General features: G+C 44.6%; 1 protein-coding gene across 6 annotated transcripts in view; it reads right to left on the reverse strand.

Moving 5' to 3' along the window:
* LOC127566438 (uncharacterized) overlaps positions 1 to 13001 on the reverse strand; it is an 85349-nt gene extending 72348 nt beyond the window's left edge. For 5 of the 6 annotated variants that reach the window (XR_007955717.1, XR_007955716.1, XR_007955714.1 and 2 more), the window contains exon 1: positions 12942 to 13001. Coding sequence is in view for 2 of the 6 variants with exons in the window: in XM_052008850.1 (XP_051864810.1) it covers positions 12942 to 12972 (31 nt within the window). In the remaining 4 variants the exon portion in view is untranslated. The remainder of the gene's footprint in view (positions 1 to 12941) is intronic. The other variant, XR_007955719.1, reaches the window with a different exon arrangement.
* Between the last annotated feature and the right edge of the window lie 12185 nt (positions 13002 to 25186).

Genomic DNA, 25186 nt, shown 5'->3' on the forward strand with positions numbered 1-25186 from the left:
AACAATACAACTAATTCGTGCTTCCACCTCAGACCTCTTGTAATTACATGCAACCTCTTTCTACCACCAGTTTCCTCTGGTACAAATTTCATGGGAAATTCCCTTTTTTCTCTGACCTGGAGTCCTTGGAGAGGGTGCAGGAAATGTTTACCAGGATGCTTCCTGGATTCAAGGGCATAGGATAGGAGGAGAGTTTGGATAAACTTGGGTTGTTTTGTCTGGAGCGACAGAGGCTGAGGGGAGATATGATTGAGGGTTATCAGATTATGGGAGGCAAAGAGGCACAGACAGAGTTCACAGCCAGTATATTTTCCCAGGTTTGGAATATCTAATACCAAAGGGCACGCATCCAATGACGTTCACCAGCGCCTCTACTTCCTCAGGAAGCTAAAAAAATTTGTTTTGTCCCCTTTGACTCTCACCAACTTTTACCGATGCACCATAGAAAGCATTCGATCTGAATGCATCACGGCTTGGTACGGCAACTGCTGTGCCCAGGACCGCTAGAAACTGCAGAGAGTTGTGGACACAGCTCAGCGCATCACGGACATCAGCCTCCCCTCCTATACCTCTCGTTGTCTTGGTGAAGCAGCCAGCATAATCAAAGACCCCACCCACCCGGGACATTCTCTCTTCTCTCCTCTTCCATCGGGTAGAAGATACAGGAATCTGAGGGCACGTCCCACCAGACTTGAAGGACAGATTCTACCCCATTGTGATAAGACGATTCAATGAGATGGACTATGACCTCACTGTCTACCTTGTTTGACCTCGCACTTTATTGCACTGCACTTTCACTGTAGCTATGCCACTTTACCAAGTAGTTATTGTTTTTACCCGAACTACATCAATACACTCTGTTCTAACTCAATGTAAATGCATTACGTAATGAATTGACCTATACGATCCTTATGCAAGACAAGCTTTTCACTGGACCTCGGTAAAAGTGACAATATTAAACCAATACCAAATTAATTTGAGAAGGGGAAGGTTCAAGGGACATGCACAGGTCAACTTTTTTATAACGCAAAGAGCCATGGGTGGCTGGATGTTCGACAGCGGTTTTGGCGGAGGTAGATCCAATAGAGGCGTTAAAGAGCCTCTCAGATAGGCACAGGACAGTGCGGAAATGGAAGGATCTGGACATTTTGTAGGCAGAAGGAATTAGTTGGGCATTCGATTCCTAATTTAATTCGTTCAGCACAACATTATGGACCGAAGGGCCTATTCCTGTGCTGTACTGTTCTATGTTCCATGTCCAATGCTCTCCGCTTTACTGTTACAGGAACTGCACGCAACACTTAAGCTGTTATACCAACAGAATTCTGCACACTTCCATAACATCCCTCATTTCATAATCTCCGTCTCAGATAATAAAGCATTCCGCATGCTTCATCTTTCTCTTTGTTCTCCTGTTCCATTCCAAGTACATTCTGGTGGATGTATCGTGAATGACTTGCTTTTCTTTATCACCACTTAATATGGCTCATTCCAGTACCCTCGGGCACCACCCCAAATGCACTCGAGCAGAATTCCCTGGGTTAAATGCCATTCATCACTTCAATGCTCACTTACCTGAACATGCACGCCTTCCTTCACGTTTACGGTTTGAAGACAACTGGACAGCCAATTCGTAAGCTTCTTGTGTCACCATTATTGGACAGTACAGACTCGACAGACCGATATCAGAATTAACAACCCTGATAATTGTCGTCTTCCAGTTACAATGGGTTCCGTCCACCATTACCCATGGCTTCCTACCACTGAGACGCTTTTATGTCCAATTATCCCCTCTCAACGAGATTTCAACCAGGTTCTCTCATTTCATAGAGTCAAGAAGTCATACAGCACGGAATCAGACCCTTGATCCCAAATGGCCCATTCCATAGAACCATAGAACAATACAGAACAATACAGGCCCTTCGGCCCACCATGTTGTGCCGACCTTTAAACCACGCCTTCCTTCCACCTATCCCCCATTTTAAATTCTCCCATATGCTTATCTAAAAATCTCTGCCAACCTATCTGCCTCCACCACCACCCCAGCGAGCGCATTCGATGCACCAAGATGACTATCTAAGCTTGTCCCGTTTGCCCCCGTTTGACACATATCCCTCTGTACATTTCCTATCCGTGTCCCTGACCAAATGTATCTTCAATGATGTTGCTGTATCTGATTCAACCACTGCCTGTGGCAGCTCACTCCATATGTGTACCGCCTGCTATGTGGAAAAGTTGCCCCTCAGTTTCCTATTACATATACCTCCTCTCTGTGTGTGCAGTTTTGGGCCCCATATCTTAGGAAGGATGTACTGATGTTGGAGAGGGCTCAGAGAAGATTTACGGGGATGATTCCCGGAATGAAAGGGCTTACATACGATGCGAGTTTGTCGGCTCTTGGACTGTACTCACTGGAGTACAGAAGAATGAGAGGGGACCTCATAGAAACATTTAGAGTGTTGAAAGCACTGGACAGAGTAGATGTGGTTAAACTGTTTAGTCCAGGACTAGAGGGCACAATCTTATAATTGTGATTCTCGATCTTAGAATTATCTTGTGATCTTGTACCGGTTTAAAACAGAAATGAAGAGAAATTTCTTCAGCCAGAGGGTAGTGAAATTAGGAATTCTTTGCCACGTACAGCTGTGGAGGCCAGATCATTGGAGGCGTTCAAGGACGAGATCGATAGGTATCTCATTAGTCAAGGTATCGAGGGATATGGGGATAAGGCCGGAAATTGGGGTGAAAAATGAATAGTTTCAGTTTAGCTCATGGAGCAGACTTGATGGGCCGAATGGCCTACTTCTGCTCTTGTGATCTTGAGACCTTTGCCCTCTCGATCTTGATTTCCCAACCTTGGGGGAAATACTGTGCGCACTCAATGCAGTCTTTTCAATGCGCTTTCTTCAGCCAATTATAATTCCGTGCAATTTCATTGTTTACCCTCAGATTCCTCTGGGCCAAAGTAAACCAGCAGGCAGAGTGAGTCTTTCCTTAAGGCTCAATATTTACTGCACAGGCAATACCTTTGATCTTTCCATGCATTTTATCAACTCCAAGTGCACTTTGTTCCGTTCTGCTGTTGCGTGAATGGCGCACGGCACTCGTTCTCTCATCACAACAGCAAGAAATACCGTTCCGTAAAATTCAGCAGTTTATACCCCCGGCCTTTAGCTGTTGAAGCGCCCCGTGCGCTGTCTCCTTGTTGTCCTGTTCTGTAAACGCACAGCATTTGTGCATTTGCAGTTCATTGTCCTTCTTTGCTGCTCACCATCGACGACCCAACATGGCAGATCTGCTGCATTCCGATAACACGGAGCACCACCGCAAATTCAACCCGTTGCAGTTTCCTGGCTTAGATATCATTCGTCACTCTACTGCTCAGGTGACCTGACCAGCTGTGCTTTCCTTCAGTTTTAAGCTTCATATTCCGCTTTGGTAAAATCTGCAGGATTTCCTTTCCATTACCTTTCATTAACGTCTGGGTCATTTATTTCCATCATATAAAACGAGTTCAGGTCCTTGTGCAAGCCCTCTGATTATCCGTAAACCATCAACCCTTGATTTCTGTAATTGTACTGACTTTATATCCATTTTGACACGACAATTAAGTTCTATTTCTCCTCATTTGTTGACCAGATTACCATGTTGATCGAGTGAGAGGAGAAAAGACTTGCTTCATTCGTGAGGACTGCATGGACATCGCAGCAGCGCTCTTCTTCCTGTTCCCCACAACCAGGAGGTAAGGTCGAGCCAAGACTGAATTTATTCATGACTGTTGCAGGGTTCATCATCGGTATCATCCTGACACAATCGGCGAAGGTAAATAATTTGGGTGTGGTCAGCTGGCAACAACTTCAACTTCACTGGGTTCTGACAAACAAGCCACAGCCTTCTCACTCACCTTGAGCATCGATCCCCTGGAGATTTCGGATCACTGAAATAAGAAAAATAAGACTTAGTTCTATGAACTCCCAGTATCAACATTTTTCAAATAACATCCATAGAACATAGAGCAGTACAGCACAGGACAGGGCCTTCGGCCCACAATGTTGTGCCGACCTTTAAACCTCGCCTAAGACTATCTAACCCCTTCCTCCCACATATCCCTCTATTTTAAATTCCTCCATATGCTGCTCTAGCAATCTCTTCGAATTTGACCGATGTACCTGCCTCCACCACCTCCCCAGGCAGCGTATTCCATGCCCCAACCACTCTCTGGGTAAAAAAAAACTCCCTTTAACTTCCCACCCGTTACTTTAAAGCCATGCTCTCTTGTATTGAGCATTGGTGCCCTGGGGAAGAGGCGCTGGCTGTCCACTCTATCTATTCCTCTTAATATTTTGGACACCTGTAATATGTCTCCTCTCATTCTCCTTCTCTTCAAAGAGTAAAGCCCTAGCTCCCTTAGTCTCTCCTCATAGTACATGCGCTCTAAACCAGGCAGCAACCTGGTAAATGTCCTCTGCACCCTTTCCAACGCTTCCACATCCTTCTTATAATTAGGCAACCGGAACTGGACATAGTACTCCAAGTGTGCCTATCCAGACTTTTACAGAAATGCATCATCAGCTCGCGGCTCTTAAACTCGATCCCTCGACTTATGAAAGCAAACAACCGATAAGCTTTCTTGACTACCCTATCTACCTGTGAGGCAACTTTCAGGGATCTGTGGATATCCTCATCTGTGGATATGTTCGTCCCACCCCTGGTTACACGTTAAATGACAACACTGAAATACAGACAAGGGACAGAGGAGAGAGTGGAGATACTGATACGTGGATTTTTAAAATACTAAACAAGAGGGTAATTGGTGACGATCCTGCCGCACATTGAACATGTGACCAGCAGGAGAAGCCCCCAAAACAAAGTGAACGTTGGGACTAATTTCGGGAGTAGTCTTTGGTGGGGAATATCGAGGTATTCAGTGTTTCTCAGAATTAACTTTAATAATTTCAATAGGAATTGGAAAACACAACGAAAAATGTGTTCATTGCAGCAAGCTGACAGCTCTCCTTACTGAGTAAAAGAATGCGTGAAAAAACTGAGCAGTTAATGTCACAGAACGGTATGTGAATTATTATTCCTTGAGTATTGGGATGTCTAATGCAGTGCAACGTGGTAGTAAAAGTAAGGACGTTTCCTAACAGTTGGATATCATGAGGAGATGATAAGAAAGGAATTTGGGATTAAAGTTCACGTCCAAGATGTGACAAAAGCCTGAAATCAAGAAATAATATGGAGAAGTTTGTTTCAAGAGGGTGAAAAGGAACCAAGTTTTGGTAGAAATGAAACTAACCTGGATGCAATCCTTTTTCTAAAGATTATTAAAAACCTTCTAATCCATTGTTTAGGATGGAACCAAACATCATAAAGAAAGGTTGCCTCAGCAGTGAGATCGAATTAAACAATCAGCAGGCCTTCAGTTATAACGGGGACATCATAATAAACACTCGACTAAAATGGGCAGAGGCATTGACATTTATACTGCGCAAAGTCTGGTATTTAGTACATTGTGCTTTCCATTGAAACCAAAGAATTACATGAACACAACGCAGTAATTGTTAACTTCAGCCATATCTCAAGATCGATACTTGAGTTGAGCATTGGGCATGTGGTAGTCCAGACATTGATTTTCATCCCTCTTGCACCCAGATTTGACAGAGATACTGGTCATACTTGCACAGGTGGTCGCGCAAATTGCTGAACCTCCAGTTCTTATTTTGGAAGTGTATCTTCAAGAATGTGGGTGACAAATTTATACGAGAGGGCAGTTGTATTTGAATCTGTACATTACAAGTGGGAGGAGTTCCGGCTCGTAAATATCAAAGGGGTGGGGATTGGCATGATGCCATGAGTTTCTGCGAAAAGCAACTCAACCAGGTCAAAAGTCCATTGTGTGCATGCGCGTTGCTCTGATGGACGAGCCGTGAGAAGTAACTGGTTGCTGTGTAATTTAAGGGAACGCACTTACCTCTCAACCAGGAAATACAACTGCATGTCCAGTGCTAGCGCGCTGTTTGCGAAATGACAGGGCATTCAACGTTCAGAATATCAACTGCGACACTTTTGCATTTGACAGGAGTTCGTTAAGCACAACTGGCCGCTTCTGCACCGCGTTCTTAACAACACCGGTCTCCACCCACTGTGAAGATGTATATCATAGTGACGTCCTCAAGTATCCAGCAAACAAATTGACGAAGTGACCTAACAATGAATTCCCATCTCTCAAAATTGCCTGCAGATTTCCACCAGAGCGTTTATTCATACAGGTTTAATGCATGGGCGCTCACGGGTATTACCAGCAGGCTTAAGCTGAACGCAAATTCTTCACTTTTACCGATGCACCACAGAAAGCATCCTATCTGGATGCATCCCGGCTCGGGACGGCAACTGCTCTGCCCGGGACCGCGAGAAACCGCAGAGAGTTGTGGACACAGCCCAGCGGGTCGCGGACACCAGCCTCCCCTCCGCTGTCTTTACCTCTCGCTGCCTCGGTGAAGCAGCCGGCGTAATCAAAGACCTCACCCACCCGGGACATTCTCTCTTCTACCCCTCCCATCGGGTAGAAGATACAGGAGCCTGAGGACACGTCCCACCAGGCTCAAGGACAGCTTCTACCCCACGGTGATAAGGCTATTGAACGGTTCCCTTATACGATGAGATGGACTCTGACCTCACGATCTACCTTGTTGTGACCTTGCACCTTATTGCACTGCACTTTCTCTGTAGCTGTGACACTTTACTCTGTACTGTTATTGTTTTTACCTGTACTACCTCAATGCACTCTGTACTACCTCAATGTAACCTGTACCACCTCAATGCACTCTGTACTACCTCAATGTACCCTGTACTACCTCAATGTAACCTGTACCACCTCAATGCACTCTGTACTACCTCAATGAACTCTCTACTACCTCAATGAACTCTGTACCACCTCAATGCACTCTGTACTACCTCAATGTACCCTGTACTACCTCAATGTAACCTGTACCACCTCAATGCACTCTGTACTACCTCAATGAACTCTGTACCACCTCAATGCACTCTGTACTAACTCAATGTACCCTCTACTAACTCAATGCACCCTGTACCACCTCAATGCACTCTGTACTACCTCAATGAACTCTGTACTACCTCAATGCACCCTGTACTACCTCAATGCACTCTGTACTACTTCAATGCACCCTGTGCTACCTCAATGCATTCTGTACTAACTCAATGTCACTGCACTGTGTAATGAATTGACCTGTACGATCGGTTTGCAAGACAAGTTTTTCACTGGACCTCGGTACAAATGACAATAATAAACCAATCCCAATACCAATGGCAAAGCGTTCAGAGAAAAGGAAAGAATGTATGAATGGAAACTGCTTGCTTCCGATAACAACAGGATTGCACAACGAAAGTCCGCGGTTTTAACCGAGAAAAGCCTAACTTCAAAGAAAGGGGAACGGGCAACAATACAAGAGCTCCCAGAGAAGTAAACAAGTACCAGTGTGTGTAAAGTAGACACAGACTGTGAAAAATGCATTTCTCTTCCCTTGTTATTCCTTGTTGAGACAGCTCTGCATTTGGATTTTCATCGCCGTAGCAACATCGTCCATAAAACACAGCTGACAGATTGAAAAATTCAACCGAACTTCCTGAATATCTCTGACGACTTCGCCACAAGAAATCAGAAGGGACCTTGGGCTGCAATGGTGCCCTCTATTGGGAAAAGTCACTGAGGTAAACGTAAATATTTAACCGCAAGCGTGACTAATTCAAACTATTATTGAAATAACTACATGGCAGCATTTCGGCAGACTGCTTTCAGAAGTTACCACATAATTCATCAGAAATTATCAAGTTGCATTTTTTGGAGTTCCAGCAAAGAATTGCTTACCCAACCTGGGTTTGCCTGTTCCTACTGAATTATAAGAGACCCAATAAAAGTTTAATCCCGTCCACGCTCACTAGCACAGTTATATTACACATACCGAACACATCTATTCAGATACAAAAGTGCTTCAGAATATACCAGATAATAGCAGCAAAGGGGCGGGGTTCATGGTCTATTGCCTGCTGCCTGGACACACCATACTTCTGCAGCTGCTACCAGATAAGCGACTGAACCTCTGCACGTACGCGGATGTGTTGAGAGAAAAAATGCAGAAGAGGAGGACAGATTAGGTCACGTGACCCTGCATGCAATGCTACAGCCACGTGTTTTGTCTAACTTGACATGCAACAGCTTCGGCCGCTCGGAGGTCCAGCAAACAGTGGAATGTTACAGGTTACAAGGTACGCTGCATCGCTTCTCGACCAGTTCTCAAACCACCACTATCGACATTAACTTCGAGCACTGCAGCACCATTAACTTCGAGCACTGGAGCATCATCACTAACTGAAGAATCCTCAGAAGGACTTCACGTTTGCTGAAATACTGCCGATCATTACACAGCAATTCTATTTCCAATTCTAAAGATGCTCCGAAATCCGGTGCCGAGGGGGACAAAACATTTTGCATTCAAGACACTCAGCATTACAGGCAGACTTTCAAACCTCATGACAAAAGAGATTCTGGAACCTGGAAGCAAATGAGAACACTGGAAAACTCAAAGCGTCAAGGCACATCCGTGGACGCAAAAGGTGTATGCCTACCTTTCGGGTGGACACGTTGCATCAGGACTGAAAGGGAAGAGATCCGATTGACAGTATATCGCATAAGAGGAAGGGGCGGAACACACGCAGGGGCTCGACACGTGTAACCAGATGAGGAGGGTGGAATAATGTTAAATTGGCACCAAGTGTCGGTACAAGTGACAATAATAAAGCAATACCAAGTACGTGCGGGATGGGGCGGGGATGTTCTGGACAACGAAATATTTCAGCGGAGTTACTCAATATTGGAAAATGTTCACTGCATTAGTAAACGTCCTCCTACGAGAAGAAATAAATATTTGCGCTGAAAGGGTAAAAATGTTTTTCGCTGTGAAGTCGCAATCCGTCAAAACTGCTCATGGCGTTCTAAGCAAGAATATCCAGAACTGGCAGACATTTTTTGGTATTGACCAGTGGTTATGTTGAAAATATACCAGAGATATAAATTTAAATGCTGTCAATGCTTGGGGATTGGGTAGATGGCGATGTGGTGGTGTAAGAAATGGTCTATAGATTATTCAGTGTATCATTTATGCTGTAACATTTCACTGTCTGTTGGAGCTAACGACTCCCATTTGGACATCAAGAAATATTCCCGTTTTCGAGGAATTCAATGCCTGTGCCCTGGTGTCAGAACAGGTTGCAGCTGAAATAGAACTCAGTACCTCCAGGTTATTACACTCGCTCGTTTCTGCCAGAAGAATAAAATTCCGGTACATGTATTCTCATTGCATTATCGGCGGATATTCTTTCTCCAGACAGCAAAAGTAAAAGCGACGCAGTTAGTTTTCTGCTGGAGGAGTGACGCGTAGAACGAGCAGTGATAGGTTTCGAAACAAAGGGGTTAAACTTCTGGTTATCAGCACTTACATTTATTGCACAGGGAACAATCTTCTATCACACCCAGCCCCCACACCCACAGCCCTCCTCACCCTCAGTAAATCGCTCCTGTAGCTTGCTGCAACTCCTTACAGGTTTGGAATGACGATGTTTGGAAAATTTAATGTCATCCTGAAAATCGATTAAAATGTTCCTTGCAAATGTGAGTGTTGAAATTTTAAGAAATCTGTCGCCATTGACTCGGTCATTCTTGAAGCTTTGGCTACGATTTTAAGTCTGTCGTCTATTACAAAATCGTAATTCTCTCCACTTCATCGGTGAAGGTTCATTCGGTCGGATCATTGCTCCAGGTGCCCTGGATTCGAGTGTATCCAGGACTTCCATGAAAATAGAATGAAATTGGTTTATATAGATTTATATATTAATTTATAGATTTATATACTTGTTTTTATATAGCAAAATGAGTGGACTTACGTTCTCAGGACAGAAGGCTGCCTGAATATCTTCAGTAGAAAGGTTTAGGTTTGTGCATATGACAAGCAACCGTTCACAACGACAAGAATTAACCTTAACTTGAAGTGGAACAAAGAACAAACATGAAGAAAATACAAAATAAATGTCTGACTCCAAAGTTCAAACAGATCTGTCAACAGTAAAAGGCACCCCTTTGAGCGGGAGGAGCTAATTCAAAGAAAGCAGTAATTTGATCTCAATACAAATAACTCTCTGAGACAAACTAACCAGAAGTATCAGATTCACGGTCTGTCTTAATCATTGCTTTGCCCGCTCAGTATTTCTCCAGCTCTGTTTTTAAATAAATGCGAACATAGGGAGTAACCTTGTCCCACGCTACTATCCAACGTCGAACTGCAGTTTATGACCAGGGCTGTGTGAGGATATTTTGTTCCGTAATGAAATTGGCTGCCATGTGTGCTGTGTGACAACACGGCCAATATTCCTTACTCACAATACACCAAGATTTTTGACAGATAGGGAGGGGGAGAGCGAGAGGGAGATACAGATACACAGAGACAGGGAGAGTGAGAGAGAAGAGAGAGAGAGTGAGGGGGGGGAGAAGGGGAAGAACGGACCGGGACAGAGAGGTAGAGAAGAGAGAGAGAGATGGGGATGGGTCTGCTGTGGAGCTCAAAGCAAGTCACCGTTGGGTATCTGTGCTGCGACTTCCTTTTTTCATCCGTGAGCCTGGACAGCAAAATCTCCAAACGGACCATTGTTTCAGCTCAGAGGCTCCTCTGATGTGGAGACTTTTCACGCAGTGCCTGTAGACCTTGTGGGGAGAGCAGAGACTGCAGTGAGATTGAAAAGCTCTCTCACAACGGTGCTCGAGGAGGCCATTCAGTTTCTGAAAATGCATGTCCTAGTTTGGGGAAACAGCATGGGTAAGGAGATGGGTCCTATTCATTTCAGACACGCGGGGGTCTGAAAAGCATTGTTGTCCTGTCGGGTTCCCTGGGTAAAGACATGACCGATGCCCGGAGATGAGATTAAACACCAATGACAAGATTGCATCTATTGCCTTTATCCTCGGTATCAGTGATATGGGTTGGTGATGCAGATTATGCTGAATGATTTATCAGCGTTCTGGTCCAAATTAAAAGCAGAAACGGACATATTAACATTTCTGGATTAGGTGGCCGGTCCATCGTCAAGCAGCTAAATTTGCAAAGGTGGTGTAAAGACGTACGTAGGAGAACAGCCTTCCACCCTTGGGGCACAGGCACAATCAATCGGGAAAGTTGGGACTGTTCCATGGGGACGAGATAAATGTGATTCGGAAAGCGAAATAAAGTTCAGATAATTTCCGGAAAAACAAACTGAAGAAAAAAAAGAAAATCCGCAAATGTTCAGCAGTTGAAGCAGTATCAGCGTTTCCCTTACCTCAGATGTGTATTTAGCATCACGTTAACTGCAAACCTTTCCCATAGTCCCTGACACACTGGACTCAATTTAAACCGGTTAATTGGCATATAAACCCTCCCGTCTTTGGCAGCAAATCAGACCTTCTGGGAAAGTTCAGAATGTCGCAAAGGGAAGTGTCAAACTCCACACAGGCTGCACCAGAGGACAGAAGTGAACGCTGGACCAAATCGCCGTGAGATTGCACTCCTATCAGCTGGGACACTGTGTGTTCCCAGCCTTCCCTCTTCTGATTTCTCCGGTGTCCTGCTGGATTCAGTTCCGAGTTGAATCAATCAACTACAAAGGGTAGTTAAATTTTGAAAACAAAACGGCATCAGCATTTGGAGAGGGAAGGTATGTCTAAGGTCAAAAATGTCTTCAGGTGTGCTGAAAAGCAGCAAAGGTTTCGCGCTTGCGTAAAACCCTCATGGAAGGGAAATCTGCAGCTTCCTCGCAGAATCTTTTTTTTCTGACATGGAGCTCCGTGACAGGAATGCCTCTGCTTCTTAAACAGGAAGCAAAATTGGAGTTCTTGCGAATGTGGCAGTAGTGGCAGTAATGAGTCTTTGAAACGTTTGGGTTGAACTTGAAAATAACAAGTGCAAATTGTAAATATTTCTCTGCCTTTTCCTAAGGACTCCAATCTCCGCCCACTCTGCAGATTTATCTCAGTGATGTGCTCGACGGCAGCAGAGAAAATGAGGAAGTGCTCTCAAAGGACATCCCTAACTCTCAGCATTGCCTGAAGTTTTTCAGCAGAAGCTTTTCGTTGTAGAGGCTTTATATGTGTTCGTTCACCTCTATCATGATGTTCAGTTCAAATGGTCAGTAAATAAGAAAGAAAATTAAAGTGGAAACGATCTACTTCTGAAAGAACGTTAATGCAGCTGCGTGTCACAACGAATGGGGTGGTTTCAACCGAGATAACCGTTAATTCAGAGAAAGAGGAACTTCTCCCCACAAGGCACGAATTCAAACAGAACAAAACAGCAAAACAAAAGAGGTAAGCTCTCCACTGACTGGGGGGAAACATTTTCTCTCTTTGGTATTGTGTGCTGTGTGAGCTCAATACGTGCATATTTGCTGCATCAAAATTCACTGGACAAGACATAGTGTGGAGAATTTTAACAGTGTATTTGTGAACCAAGAAAATGTCTATCGATTTTGATTTCGCCATAAAAGATTCCTCAGTAATTTAAGCTGTTGTGAAAAGCAGTAATTTCCATTCAGATCAGCAATTTAAAGAAAGGGCAAAAATCAGCACATGCATGACCAGCGGCAGCTATCACGAGAGTAACTTAGTCTTTCTATATTGCAGAATATCTGCAGACAGCTTCACAATATCCCTCAACAAAGCAGCAGATGACAGTTTCATAAATTTGCATACTTGGATCACTGATCAACCTACTGTTTACCTCTTTGTGCTGAATTACTATCGATCACACGGAGCATTTAGCCTCACTCACGCTGACGACTGCGGTCAGTTGCATGACCTGAACAAATCAATTTAAATATAAAATTGTTTCACCACTCACCAAATAGCAGAAACAAAGCGGCGGTATTCATGGTCTACTGCTTGCTGCTTGGACACATCACTGGTCTGTGGCGAACAGCAACTGAGACTGCTGTTCTTCCCAGGAAGTTTTAAGAGAACGATTGCGAAAGGGGAGCGTGAGATGTCCCGTGACTCTGCCACGCAGGCTACACTACTGAGGTCATTATGAGATGAAATGGAATATGTTCAGTGGGTGTGCGCTTCAGCAGGTGAATCTTTGAACACTAAAAAGGATCACCAAAGAAGGATATTGAAAAAGGTCACAAGATCACAAGACAAGGGAGCAGAAGCAGGCCATTCTGCCCATCGAGTCTGCTCCAAGGAAAAGAAATGAGAAATGGGGAATGGGGCGGGGAAACGAAAAAACATCTTTTCTTCTCCAAATTTCCGGCCTTATCCCCATATCCCTTGATACCCTGACCATTTAGATATCTCCTCCTTGAACGCCCCCACTGATCTGGCCTCCACTGCTGTACGTGGCAAGGAGTTCCACATATTCACTACCCTCTGGCTAAAGAAATTTCTCCTCATCTCTGTTTTGAAACTGTACCCTCTAATTCTAAGATTGTGCCCTCTGGTCCTGGACTCACCCACCAAGGGAAACAGCCTAGCCACATCTACTCTGTCCTTTCCTATCAACATTTTAAATGTCGCTATGAGGTCCCCTCTCATTCTTCTGTACTCCAGTGAGTACCGTGCAAGAGCCGACAAACGCTCATCATACGTCAGCCCTTTCATTCCTGGAATCATCCGCGCAAATAGAACCCTCTCCAACGTCAGCACATCCTTCCTAAAATGTGGGGCCCAAAACTGTACACAGTATTCCAGATGAGGCCTCACTAGTGCCCCGTAGAGCCTCATCGACACTTCCTTACTTTTATACACTATGCCTCTCGAAATGAATGCCAACATAGCATTCGCTTTCTTTACCACCGATCCGACCTGGTGGTTAACCTTTAAGGTATCCTGCACGAGTACCCCCAAGTCCCTTTGTACTTCCGTACTTTGAATTTTCTCTCCTTCTAGATAATAATCTGCCCGCTTATTTCTGCTTCCAAAGTGTACAACGGCACATTTCTCAACAGGTCTGGGAACACTTCACAACGCTGTCAATAGTTACAGATCCATTGTCTCTGAGACTCATGTCATGTTGAGGACCTGCAGAGCTGGGAAATATTCCTTTTTGTGTATTGTGGGCACAGAGTTTTCAGCAAATCTTCCAAGTTCAATGTACTGCACTGCAACACATTTTAGATTCGGTGCGCAACGCAGTCCTCAGGAAAGTCTTTTGTCTATCTCAGAAATTAATTAATCATTTATCTTCGTGAGTGTTATGGTTTCAAAACTTTCAAAACGCCATCCCTCGTAATAGAGCTGAGGACATTCAGACATCACAGATATCAATGCATTGACGAATCCTTTCATTGATATCAATCAAAAAATATATATATAATGTTTGAAAGACGGAAGTCCGATCTGCTGCTGGTGGTTTGAAGAATGATCGGTAAATCCTTCAGTTCTCGTACAAATGATACCATAGACCACGGAATATAGAACTCAGAGCAACGCACATTGGACAAATCACACAGGGACTCAGAACATCGAATAGTAGAGACGAGGAACTGGCCGGTAGGCCCACGATGTCTCTCCGGACTATTCTGCCAACCTAAACAAATTTCATCCGCCTCCATCAGGCCCATGTTTCTGCATTTGCCACCTCTTCACGTGTTTGCCGAAATGCTCTTCAAACGTTACTCTCGTCTCTGCTGCTACACGTCCTGGCAGCTCGTTCCATTCAGTTACTATGTATAAAAAAAATTCCCCTGTTAGTCTCATGTAAACTCCCCCGCCCACTCACGTTACACATACACACTGTACTATTGTACCTTTCTGTTGGGGGGAAACGACTCGGACCATCTCAGTGTCTCGAACGCTGAAGGCAAGCACACCCGAACACCTTCTTTCCCACTCTACCGACTTGCATCACCAGTTTCAGGAAGCCAGGGAGTTGCACCCAAAATCACTCGCTGCATCACGGCCCTTAAAGGCCCATTTACTGTATGGTCTCCTCTTGCACTTTACCGCCCAAAACACATCAGTTCCCCGCAGGATATTCCCTCCTGTCATTCCTCCGCCCAAATGTTCAACGGATCTCTTCCCTGCTGTTTTATTTGGCATTCTTCTTCATTTCACGATACTCCAATAATTTCTGGGTCCTCGTCCAACCACTGAAATTTTCGTCCAAGTCATATGGAGACACAGCTATTGTCATTACATCCTCGACAAAAGTCCATCAACTTTGTGATCCACTGCCTCCACACTTAAATCCAGACTGACTATCCCAGATATAGCTATTCCTTTCCAAATCCGGGTGATAACTGCCCCTGTGAGTTTTCTCCAAAAATTCCTCTCCGATGCTCTAAGGCTCACCGGCCATGTTGTCTCTTGGATTATCCCGATTGCCCGTCTTAAACAAAGGAAGAGTATTGGCTATTGTCAAGTTTACTGGGACCTCGTCTGTGGCTAAAGAGGACAGAAATATCTCTGCCAATACGACAACAATCGTTTCCCTTGCTTCCCTCGGTATACTGGGACAGGCCCAATTTGGCCTTGGGGTCTCACCACCCGTAATGTTTCCCTCCGATGTCCTTGAGTGCACCTGCCCATTCCCTTGAGGAAGTAAAGGGTTAAGAAACTGTGACTGACCGTAACTGTGCATGTAGCCGATGGAAAAATAACTTGCAAGCAAGAGCAGGCAAGCTACTGAATCAAGCTGTGTCCGGGACCTTGGTGGCAGGCCAATATTCGAGTCGGTAAGGGTGGTGGGTGTAATAAACAGACTGCAGGCAGCTTGTTTTGAACAATGAGGGTGATACCTGTCTTTTAATCTCTTGATTATAACTCAATCATGTTGGACAATAGGTGCGATGTCTGTCTTTGGTTCTCTGAAACCAGACCGAAACTCGTGGAGCCGAATTCATTAAGCGTGCGTGACAATATCTGTATAAATTACTGTCTGCTGCTTTTTGGACAGCGGAGACCTCCGATAAAGACTCGACATGAGAGTTTGAGGAGAATTCTTCAGCAGTATACTGCTAACAAACGCGCTTTACCGAATCAACCTTGTGGCACTGTGTTACTTTGCAGCGGACAGAATTGGGAACTCAATATCAGGACAATTTGGCGAGCCAGCCAGGAATCCAAGACGAGGTGTCGGAAGCGGCGTGAGCCATCGACGGGGATAACGACTACTGAGACGGAAGGGCAGTACCCTCTTCTTTCTCAATAGATAAAGGAATGCCTTGGGATTTCCATTAATCTTCTTCCGCGGACATTCCATGGTCTGATTTTACTCCACCGGACTCCTCCCTCAAGTTATTTCCTGCTTCTGTTGTACTCCTCAAAGTTATGTCCGCTTTCATTTTCCTAAACTGTGCATTATGATTCCGTTTTCATTTGGATGAACTTACATCTACTGTCAAGTTCCTGAGACATGTCGTCCCAAGCTCTCACCTTTACTGGGGCCTGCTATTCCTGAATTCTCAACAGCATGTCTTTAAAATGGTCACACATGTGAGTTCCGCTCTAATACCTTTGTAATTAGCCCCAGCCTCATTTAGAATATTCCCTCGGTATCCAGTCTCATCCTCGTCCTTAACTGCCTGAACTCTCACGGGGTTACCGTCACTGTTCCTGAATCCTCACTCACTGAAACGTCAGTCACCTGGTCAGGCTTATTTTCCGCTATAAGGTCGACTATGGATCCTTCCCCGGTGGGCAAGCTCCATATTGGTTTTAGAAGCCCGCCTGGATGCAACTAAGAAAGTCTGCTCCATCCATGTTGCTGGGACTCTGGCAGTCCCAGTCAATGTCGAGGGAATTAAAATCTCCCACGACAGCAACACTTATTCTATGCCCTGATTTTATTTTTCTTCCTCCATCTCCCCCTGGCGATCTGAAGTTTATGAGTAAACCCCATCGCTGTGATTGCAACTTTCTTATCACTGGGCTCCACCCATTTGGACGTCGAGAGAGGTGCCATCGAGCCTATACTCTCTCCGTGCGTGTTTGACATTCTCCTTGAGCAGTACTGCAACTCCCCCCAGCTATTCTACATCACTCTGTGTCACGCCTGAAACACCTAAACCCTGCAACATTGAACTGCCAGTCTTGCCTTTCTCTTCTTAGTTCTTTTTTAATTGTATTTACAGCGTGGTAGCAGGCCCTTCCGGCCCAACGAGTCCGCGCCGCCCATTTTAAACCCATATTAACCTACCCGTACGTCTTTGCAATGTGGGGGGAAAACAGAGCACCCGGAGGAAAGCCACGCAGACACTGGGACAACGTAAAAACTCCTTACAGACAGTGATGGGAATCGAAGCCCGATCGCTGGCGCTGTAATAGCGTCGCGCTAACCGCAACGTTACCATGCCGCTTCTTGAATGACCACAGCATCGTCGGTCAATGTAGTAATCTCAGCACGAATTTCATCTGTCGTACTCATAATGTTCCTTTAAATTAAATAAATGCACCAGATAATCACTCCCGCCGTGTCCATTAACATGGCCCTGGATATTCTTCCTATTCGGCTTACTTGACCTGAATTCGAACTTCCCCTGAATCCCGGCACATTCTGACTTCCTGCCCTGGTTCTCACCTCCGCCACGCCTGTTTAAACCCTCCCGGGAGGGAGTAGCAATCCTCCCTGTTCGGATATCGTTGCCTTGCTTCTTCGGTTTAGGTGAAACCAATCCTTCTTGTGCAGGGATCACTTGCCCTGCAAGAGAGCCAAATGATCCATGTAACTGCAGCCCTCCATCCTGAACCAGCGCTTTAGTAACGCTTTCAACTGCACTATCTTCCTATTTATTGCATTTCCCTGACTGCATGAACGATACGTTTACCTGCACAGAGAAATGTTTGATCCGTTTCCTGGTGCCAGAGCATGTAACAGATAAAATTCAACACAGCACCTCAAGGTTACTTTGTCGGTTGTCTTGAACCTGAGGTAGTAAAATTACGGCGGATGATTTATTCTGAATATATTCTCTGCGAACAGCTGCTCAGCAGGGGACAAACCGATACGGACATCTGCTGGTGTCCCGGGTTGTTGGAAATCTGAGGAAGAGCGCTAAACATCGCATGACTGAGACAGATGAACTTCACGAAGGGAATTGAGGAAAGTCTGTGCACCCTGGACCAACGCAGACTCACTATAACGTCCCAGTCCCCTGAGGTCTTCCAATCCTTGGTTTCTTCCGATTTTGCTGTCATGTCCGTTGCACTGAAATAAATGCAGTTTAAACCATCGGTCCTTCCTCTCTCGTTGCCGGTCTCCTGGCTGACCTGTCCACCGTACCTGCTCTCATTGACTGCAGTGTTTGCTGCAGACTTCTCAAGTGCCTCACTTCTGCTCACCAGAAAATCTCTTTCCGAGACCAGTTCAGGTGCAAATTATCGTCCAAATCGCTTCACTTCTTCCTTCAGTAACATGTCGCAACGAAAGTAATCCAGAGATAACGGCCCTTGAGGTCCTTCTTGTTTCTCTCTTCCCTACATCCTCTCCTTAATGTACAGGACCTCATTATTTTTTTGCAACCAATGTCGTTGTTAACTGTAGGCTGCTCACACTTGCCCTTGAGAATATTCGGCAACCGCTCAGGGACATCCTTCATCCTGGCACCCAGGAAGCAACATGTCAAATTGACGTCTCTTTGCGGCCACAGGATCTCCAGTTTATTCCCCGAAATATCGAGTTTCCTGTCACTATAGCTTTGTTTGAATCCAACCTTCCCGGATGAGAATTCGAGCTGGTCAAGCTGCCACAGACCTGACTGCTGATACTCCCTCCAGAAGTATCCAAACAGCTCTGCCTGTTACCGAGGGGAATGGCCACAGAGGAACACTGCCTTTACCTTTTCCTGATGGTCATCTAGTTACCTGCCGCCTGCACCACAGCTGCCGACCTCCCTATAAACCTGATCTGTGATGCCTGGTCCTGAGTGAGACCAGGTCCAGCTCCAGTTCATTGACGCGATGGTTCAACAGCTGCAGCTGAGCGCACCTCCAGCATGTCCTATCACAAGGGAAACTGGTTCACTGATCTACCACATCCTGCAGGAGCTCACACCACTGTCCTGACTGCCACCCAGCCTTCTTTTTATTGGCTGGTGCACAGCACAATTAGCCAATCAGAAATGCTTTTTCGGACCTTCTCCTAAAAAGGAACTGGGCTTTCCCCACGGCTGCTCCTCTCTGCTCAGCTTCCTGGTTGGAAGATACCCACTTAGAAACGAACAGCACCTTAACTGGGTGTTAGATATTACTTTCAAGAATGTTAGGGAATTGCTTGTGACAAACAAGGCGTGTGCAGATGTGTTTCAATGTGTAGGACTCTGGAAATGTTGGAAGTTGTAAACTGAGCTCTGAGAAGCTCCAGCGCTGTGTATGTGAGGCACTTTCGTATGATCCGCGATGCTGATGAAAATATCACCCTTCAGCCATCAAAATTAAGTGCATTATCCGTGGATATTTCATTTCAAGGTGACTTGTAGTTGTCCAGGATGTATACGAACTCTCGTGACTTGAAAATATGTGTGTTGTCTGTCAGGAATATTGAAGAGAATACATACATGCGGCTTCGAAGATGTGTTTGTATGACATCCTTGATCTGGCTGGAAGAGAAAATTGCATTAGCATATAGGGCCAGTCGTTGGAGTCTACAAGGCAGAAACCTGTACACAACGAAAGCAATGCGAACTAATGCCGCACTTTCTTCCACAGGAGTTGTTGAAGTGTCCTGTCCGTTTCGACATCAGCGTGGGTGTACTGAACGATGTTAACGTGCAGTTAATAAGCATGTAAAATAGCAGCAGACTGAGGGTGGTGGTCACAGAGAAAGATATGACAGTGAAATGAAATGACATAAGCATAAGGGGTAGTTAATTCACATTTATTTCATAAAACCGACATGTCTGTTGTAGTACACTGTGATGGAAAGAATACTTGGATACCTACCACCTGGACAGCCTCACTTGGATCCAAATTTTTCATCAAGCATCTGATTCTTTTGAAAAAGAAAGGTTGGAAACCTGTCTGCGGCAGTAAGTGAAACTGAAGTTGATACTGGTTGGACGATCTGGACAGGGAGGAGATCAACCAGATGAGGCATCGACTCCGAAGTTGACAAGACCTGCAGAACATGCCGCAAATTAAGTCTGTTACGTCATTTGCGAAAAGCAGGACATTGACCTCAGAGAGTCTGGGCGGTATAGCAGGCTCAAGTATAAAGTTAGGGATCTTGACTGAAAACATATTGTAGTGGTTACCATGGAGTCATTAATGTCTTCATTTGCACGTGTTGTTCTTTAGAGTTTCTCTTTTTTCAGAGCATGCGGATGCCACTGGCAAAGCTGCTGTTTAGGGTGCGTCCTTAACTGAACGGACGTCGTGTTTCAGAATACCTCGATGGACATGGAGCTACGCGTCATCCAGACTAACTGATGAAACTCCTTTCATTTCAGGCTTGAGGATACCGGGTGGTACGTTTCAATAAGAATGGAGTTAATTCAGGATTTAGATAATTTCTTGAATTCGCATTACCCAGCTGCCATGATTACTTTGGATCTCATGTATGTGGGGTGATATTCCATTATTATGGCTGTTACTCTCGTTGCTGAACCAATACGTGTACAGTCAAGTGAAAGACTGAAAGAAACTTGAGAAATATATGTCTGCACGATGGGAATAACTTTTTTCATTCAGCAATCTCCGGCAATCTGAGGTGAACTGCTTGCAAAACTGTTGGAGTCTGATTGACAAACAGCTTTCAGAAGGTACCAGCTAACTAATTGAAAAGGCAGAAATAGAACATCGATTCAATGGCAAAAAAAAATGCAGAAGAGTATGACTGGCGTGTGCAGCGTAAAATGTTCTGCAAAAGGTGAGCTGGGGGTACTGAGAACATCAATCACTTCGTGGCCCAACGAATAGCAGAAACAAAGCGGCGACGTTCATGGTCCAGTGAGGGCTGCTGGGGCACATCACAGGTCGCTGGCGACGAGAGTCTGAGGATTGTTCACCCCGAAAAGGTGAGAGAGTAGTTGCACAACGAAAAGCTCAGACAACGTCCTGGTGCTGCAGCTGACGCGACATCACTGAGGTTTGTCCAATTTGTAACGTAATATCACTGGCCCGTCTCTGCTGCGACAGGTTCGACCACTGGTAAAGGGTCACTAACTGGGTAGTCTGTAAACGACTGTCACTATATTCCGCCCCAATTTTCCGTCATGTAAAGGAACTACACCGCTGACAGAAAATTTTATTGCACATTGAAGACACTCAGTTTTAGGGGACAACTTTGAAATAGCATGCGCTGAACCAGGAAATACTTCAGCGACTGTACTCAGTGCAATCCTCGGGAGAGCGTTCCTTCCACTGTCAGCCATTTACCTCCTCCGTATATGCAGACATAAGTGGACTCTGTTGGTGAAAAGAGGTTACCTCTGATCTCGCCATCCTTAGTACTTATAGCAACATGGGCGAAGACACCTTAAAGTCGAAGATGTTTTGTTGCACAGACTAAGGTGATATTGTTAGAAAGAAAGGAATGTCACTGAAATACGTTAATATTTGGGAGTTGGATGTCGGAGTTGATGGTGGCAGTTTGAGAAATGAACTGCAGAAGTTTCAGCGCCAGGGCACGATGTCACATTTCACTCCTTGCAAGAAATAACTGTTCTTTCTGTTCCATGAATATGAATGATAAACGTGCCTGTACCGAGAAAATATGAAATGAGTTCCCTGTTGCCCTATTGCTACTATTCAGCTTGAACAGAGCTCGGCCAGGTTACTGCATTCGGTTACCTTGTGCCAGGAATAGTGAAATGAAACATCATTTATTCTGATTTAATTTCCCGCAGAGGGACGTTCACCAGAATACAAATATAACACAGGGTGTAATCGTGAACCCCCATTCTGAAGTAATGATTTGCGCGATAGGCAACATAAAAAATTGGAAGACAGGCGGAGTAAATATCGATAGAGATCTATAACAATAGGCTATCACCCGTTATCCTTATTGTGCAGTCAAAATTCCTTAGTTCCAGCCACGGTGAACCTCATACAGTCCGGCTACCTCCCATCAATATTTTACCCATCCAGGCAAATTATCTCAAATATATGCCAGCTCCGTCTCAATTTTTTTAATCTTCATCGGATCACAAAATCTTGTCTTCATAAAATCTTTTTTTTTCATAAAATCCACTTCATTGAAGTGTTGATGTTTGGGAAGTGTTTTGTGCAGTTGCGTCCTGGAAGCAGATTTGTCTGTTCTGTTGTGATTGGGAGAGGTGAAATGATGGAGCGGTTAGACAAGCTGGTTTCGTTTATTTTTAATTGCAAATGACTGTTACAAAATAAACCCGCAAAGTAGCCACAATAACAAATATGTCAAGCGTTCGCCCCATGACATGGTGGGGTCATGCAGTTAACTGTTACATGCATTTCCTGATATTCTCTGTAAAATACGCACAGCTGCCTTGTCGTGCAACTGTGTAAACATTTACCAAGAGCTGGTAAACATTTTCCTTGGGGAGGAAGAGGCTAATTGGGGAATTGAAAGAAGGTGCACAAAGTTATTTGCGGCATAGGTATGGAAGACAGCATGAGACCTCTCTCCACAACAGAGGTGTGCAAGACTAGAGGGCAGAGGATTTTGATGAAGGGTAGGTTTGAAGGGGATCTGAGGGATATTTTCTTTTCACCAACTTGGTGACCAAAATCTGGAGCGCACTGTCTAACCGGGTGGTGGAGGCAGTTTCATTTGAAACAAATATGAAGTATTTAAACCAGAATCACTCAGTCTTAGAAGGTTGCAGACCAATTATATTGGTATGTATGGGCGCCATGGACATGGTGAACCGAAGGGTCTGTTTGTGTGCGCATGATTCTGTGATAATTACAGGGCTCCATCTTATTGTTCACTGTCTATCTGTCTGGAGACTTAGTAAACATATAAAAGCCGCCATGGTGTTAATACATCTTTATGGATCTACAATGCATTTTAAATCTGCAACGCTTTATATAAAAACGCTAATACTCAGCACACCCAATAAAGCACAAATGCCGGTAGCAGGTGGGATTTCTCCCTTCGGCTAAACTGTTGGACCTCCATAAGAAGCTGGGCCCAAATTCAATGAAAAAAAAAAGGCCAGGAAAGTAAACAGCATCAGATCCCAGAGAAACAGCATCACATCCCAGAGATACAGACATGTCACCAAGTTAAAACGAATTTGCATTTCCTAGAAGTCGCATCCTAGTCGTTAGCAGTCACTTGTTCCCGAAGGAACTATGTTAAGTCATGGCAAGCGGATATAATTTCTGGACAAAAATATGAAGTCTTCCGCCTCGGTAAATTAAGTTTAGAAAATATAGTATTCTGCAATTAGACGTTGTAAGGTGGTTTTACGTGAGCAGAAATTAACATTTAGTTACTGCAAGCAATTAAGAAAACATACATAACATTGCAGAGGATGTCCGTAATGAGGGGAGTACATCTAACTGCAATTATGTTGGACCATTCCCAATTGCCTTGTCTCACAAGAAAAATGAGGATAAGTACTTGCGATGGAAATACTGCAACGTCTATGGGATTGATTACTGGTTTTAGATTATTCTGTCATGTGCAGAAATGCTGTTGAATACAGGAGATCACTTTGAAAAATGCAAAAGAGTCTTCGCAAATCACGTACAGGACCATATTTCCCTTGAATCTGGAAAGAAGGGTCACAGTCCTCCAAGGTTTGGGTCAACCATTTCGGATTGATTGGGCAATAAATTTACAACAAAAGCAGTTAATCTCTTGATTTCTCTACCCTCCAAGGCACCGGTGTTTAGCTGCTGAATATGTAAGGATCAATCAATGTGTGTATATCTAGGCTGTACCGAGTCAGGTTGCTATTTGGTGAATGTCCCTTTAAGGCACCTGGACAGTAGAGTAGCTTTGTGTGTGTGTGTGTGTGTGTGTGTGTGTGTGTGTGTGTGTGTGTGTGTGTGTGTGTGTGTGTGTGTGTGTGTGTGTGTGTGTGTGGTGTCATCAAGACAGCAAAAAGACAATAACAGCGTGCTGACTGTTTTGCTCAGTGAATCGAAGTGAGTCGGAGAGAGAGAGAGAGAGACTGACTGCTGGTCTCCGTATCAGTGGGTGAAGAACCATAACTGTGTCTGTCACTACAATCCATTTATGGATTTTTGGAGCAAACAAATGGAGTCCACTTTGTCGTTAACCTGTGGTGGGAAACAGGTATTTCTGTGGGTGGCCACGTATCGAATGCCTTGTGGGTGGCAGACACTTCAGAAGAAAGCAATGGAGATCATCGGAGATTGAGGTGTCGTCTGGGTTCCATCGTGGAACATGCGGATTTCGTAATTTCTCTCTACATTTTCTCTTCAAAAGCCTTCGCTCACGTTTCACCTGACGACTTGCTGAAATGAGCTTTCAGAAATATTCCCAGACTTGGAGTTTGGGAATTTGCCACACACACACATGTACACACACACACACACACACACACACACACACACACACACACACACACACTTTGAGTTTAGTTTTGTGGATTATGTTTGATATCTCACGTTTTTAATTTTCTTATTATCACGTATTTATTAATAAAATAGTTTTTAACATTTGGACATGACTCAGTGTGTTTCTATTGGTTGCTGGTACGTAACAAGGGAAATTGGATTAGTACAGGTAAATTGCGCTGAGGGAAAATATCGGCCATGATCTAATTAGATGGCCGAAGGTCCTCTGGGGCTTTGCCCTCCTGCTTACTCGATTCTGTAATTTAATATCAGTGATTTGGAGCTGAGGTCAAGCTTTGCCACTTATCTACGTGGAAGGGATCAAGGTGTACGAGAATATGTTATTAGAATATGTGATCATCCTTGATGTTTTGAATGAAGGGACAGTTCCAGTGGGGTATTTCCTGTTCCAATTTTGCATTTTCTGTGTACAGCAACAACTGGTTCTGCGGTTTCGCAGCCAATCACTGAATCGAAGACAACGTCAGCATGTGGGTGCCTAATAGTCGGGCTGATCCGTTGGTCTTCGTGTTGCGTGTGAAGCTAAACTTCAAGAGGCGGAGAGGAATGTTGCGCAGTTGACCTGGTTCAGAGCTTTTGAAAGCATGAGATGTCGCTGCATAATATGGGACGCGATAA

This window comes from Pristis pectinata, chromosome 41, assembly GCF_009764475.1.
Source record: "Pristis pectinata isolate sPriPec2 chromosome 41, sPriPec2.1.pri, whole genome shotgun sequence".
In the NCBI taxonomy this organism is placed as follows: Eukaryota; Metazoa; Chordata; class Chondrichthyes; order Rhinopristiformes; family Pristidae; genus Pristis; species Pristis pectinata.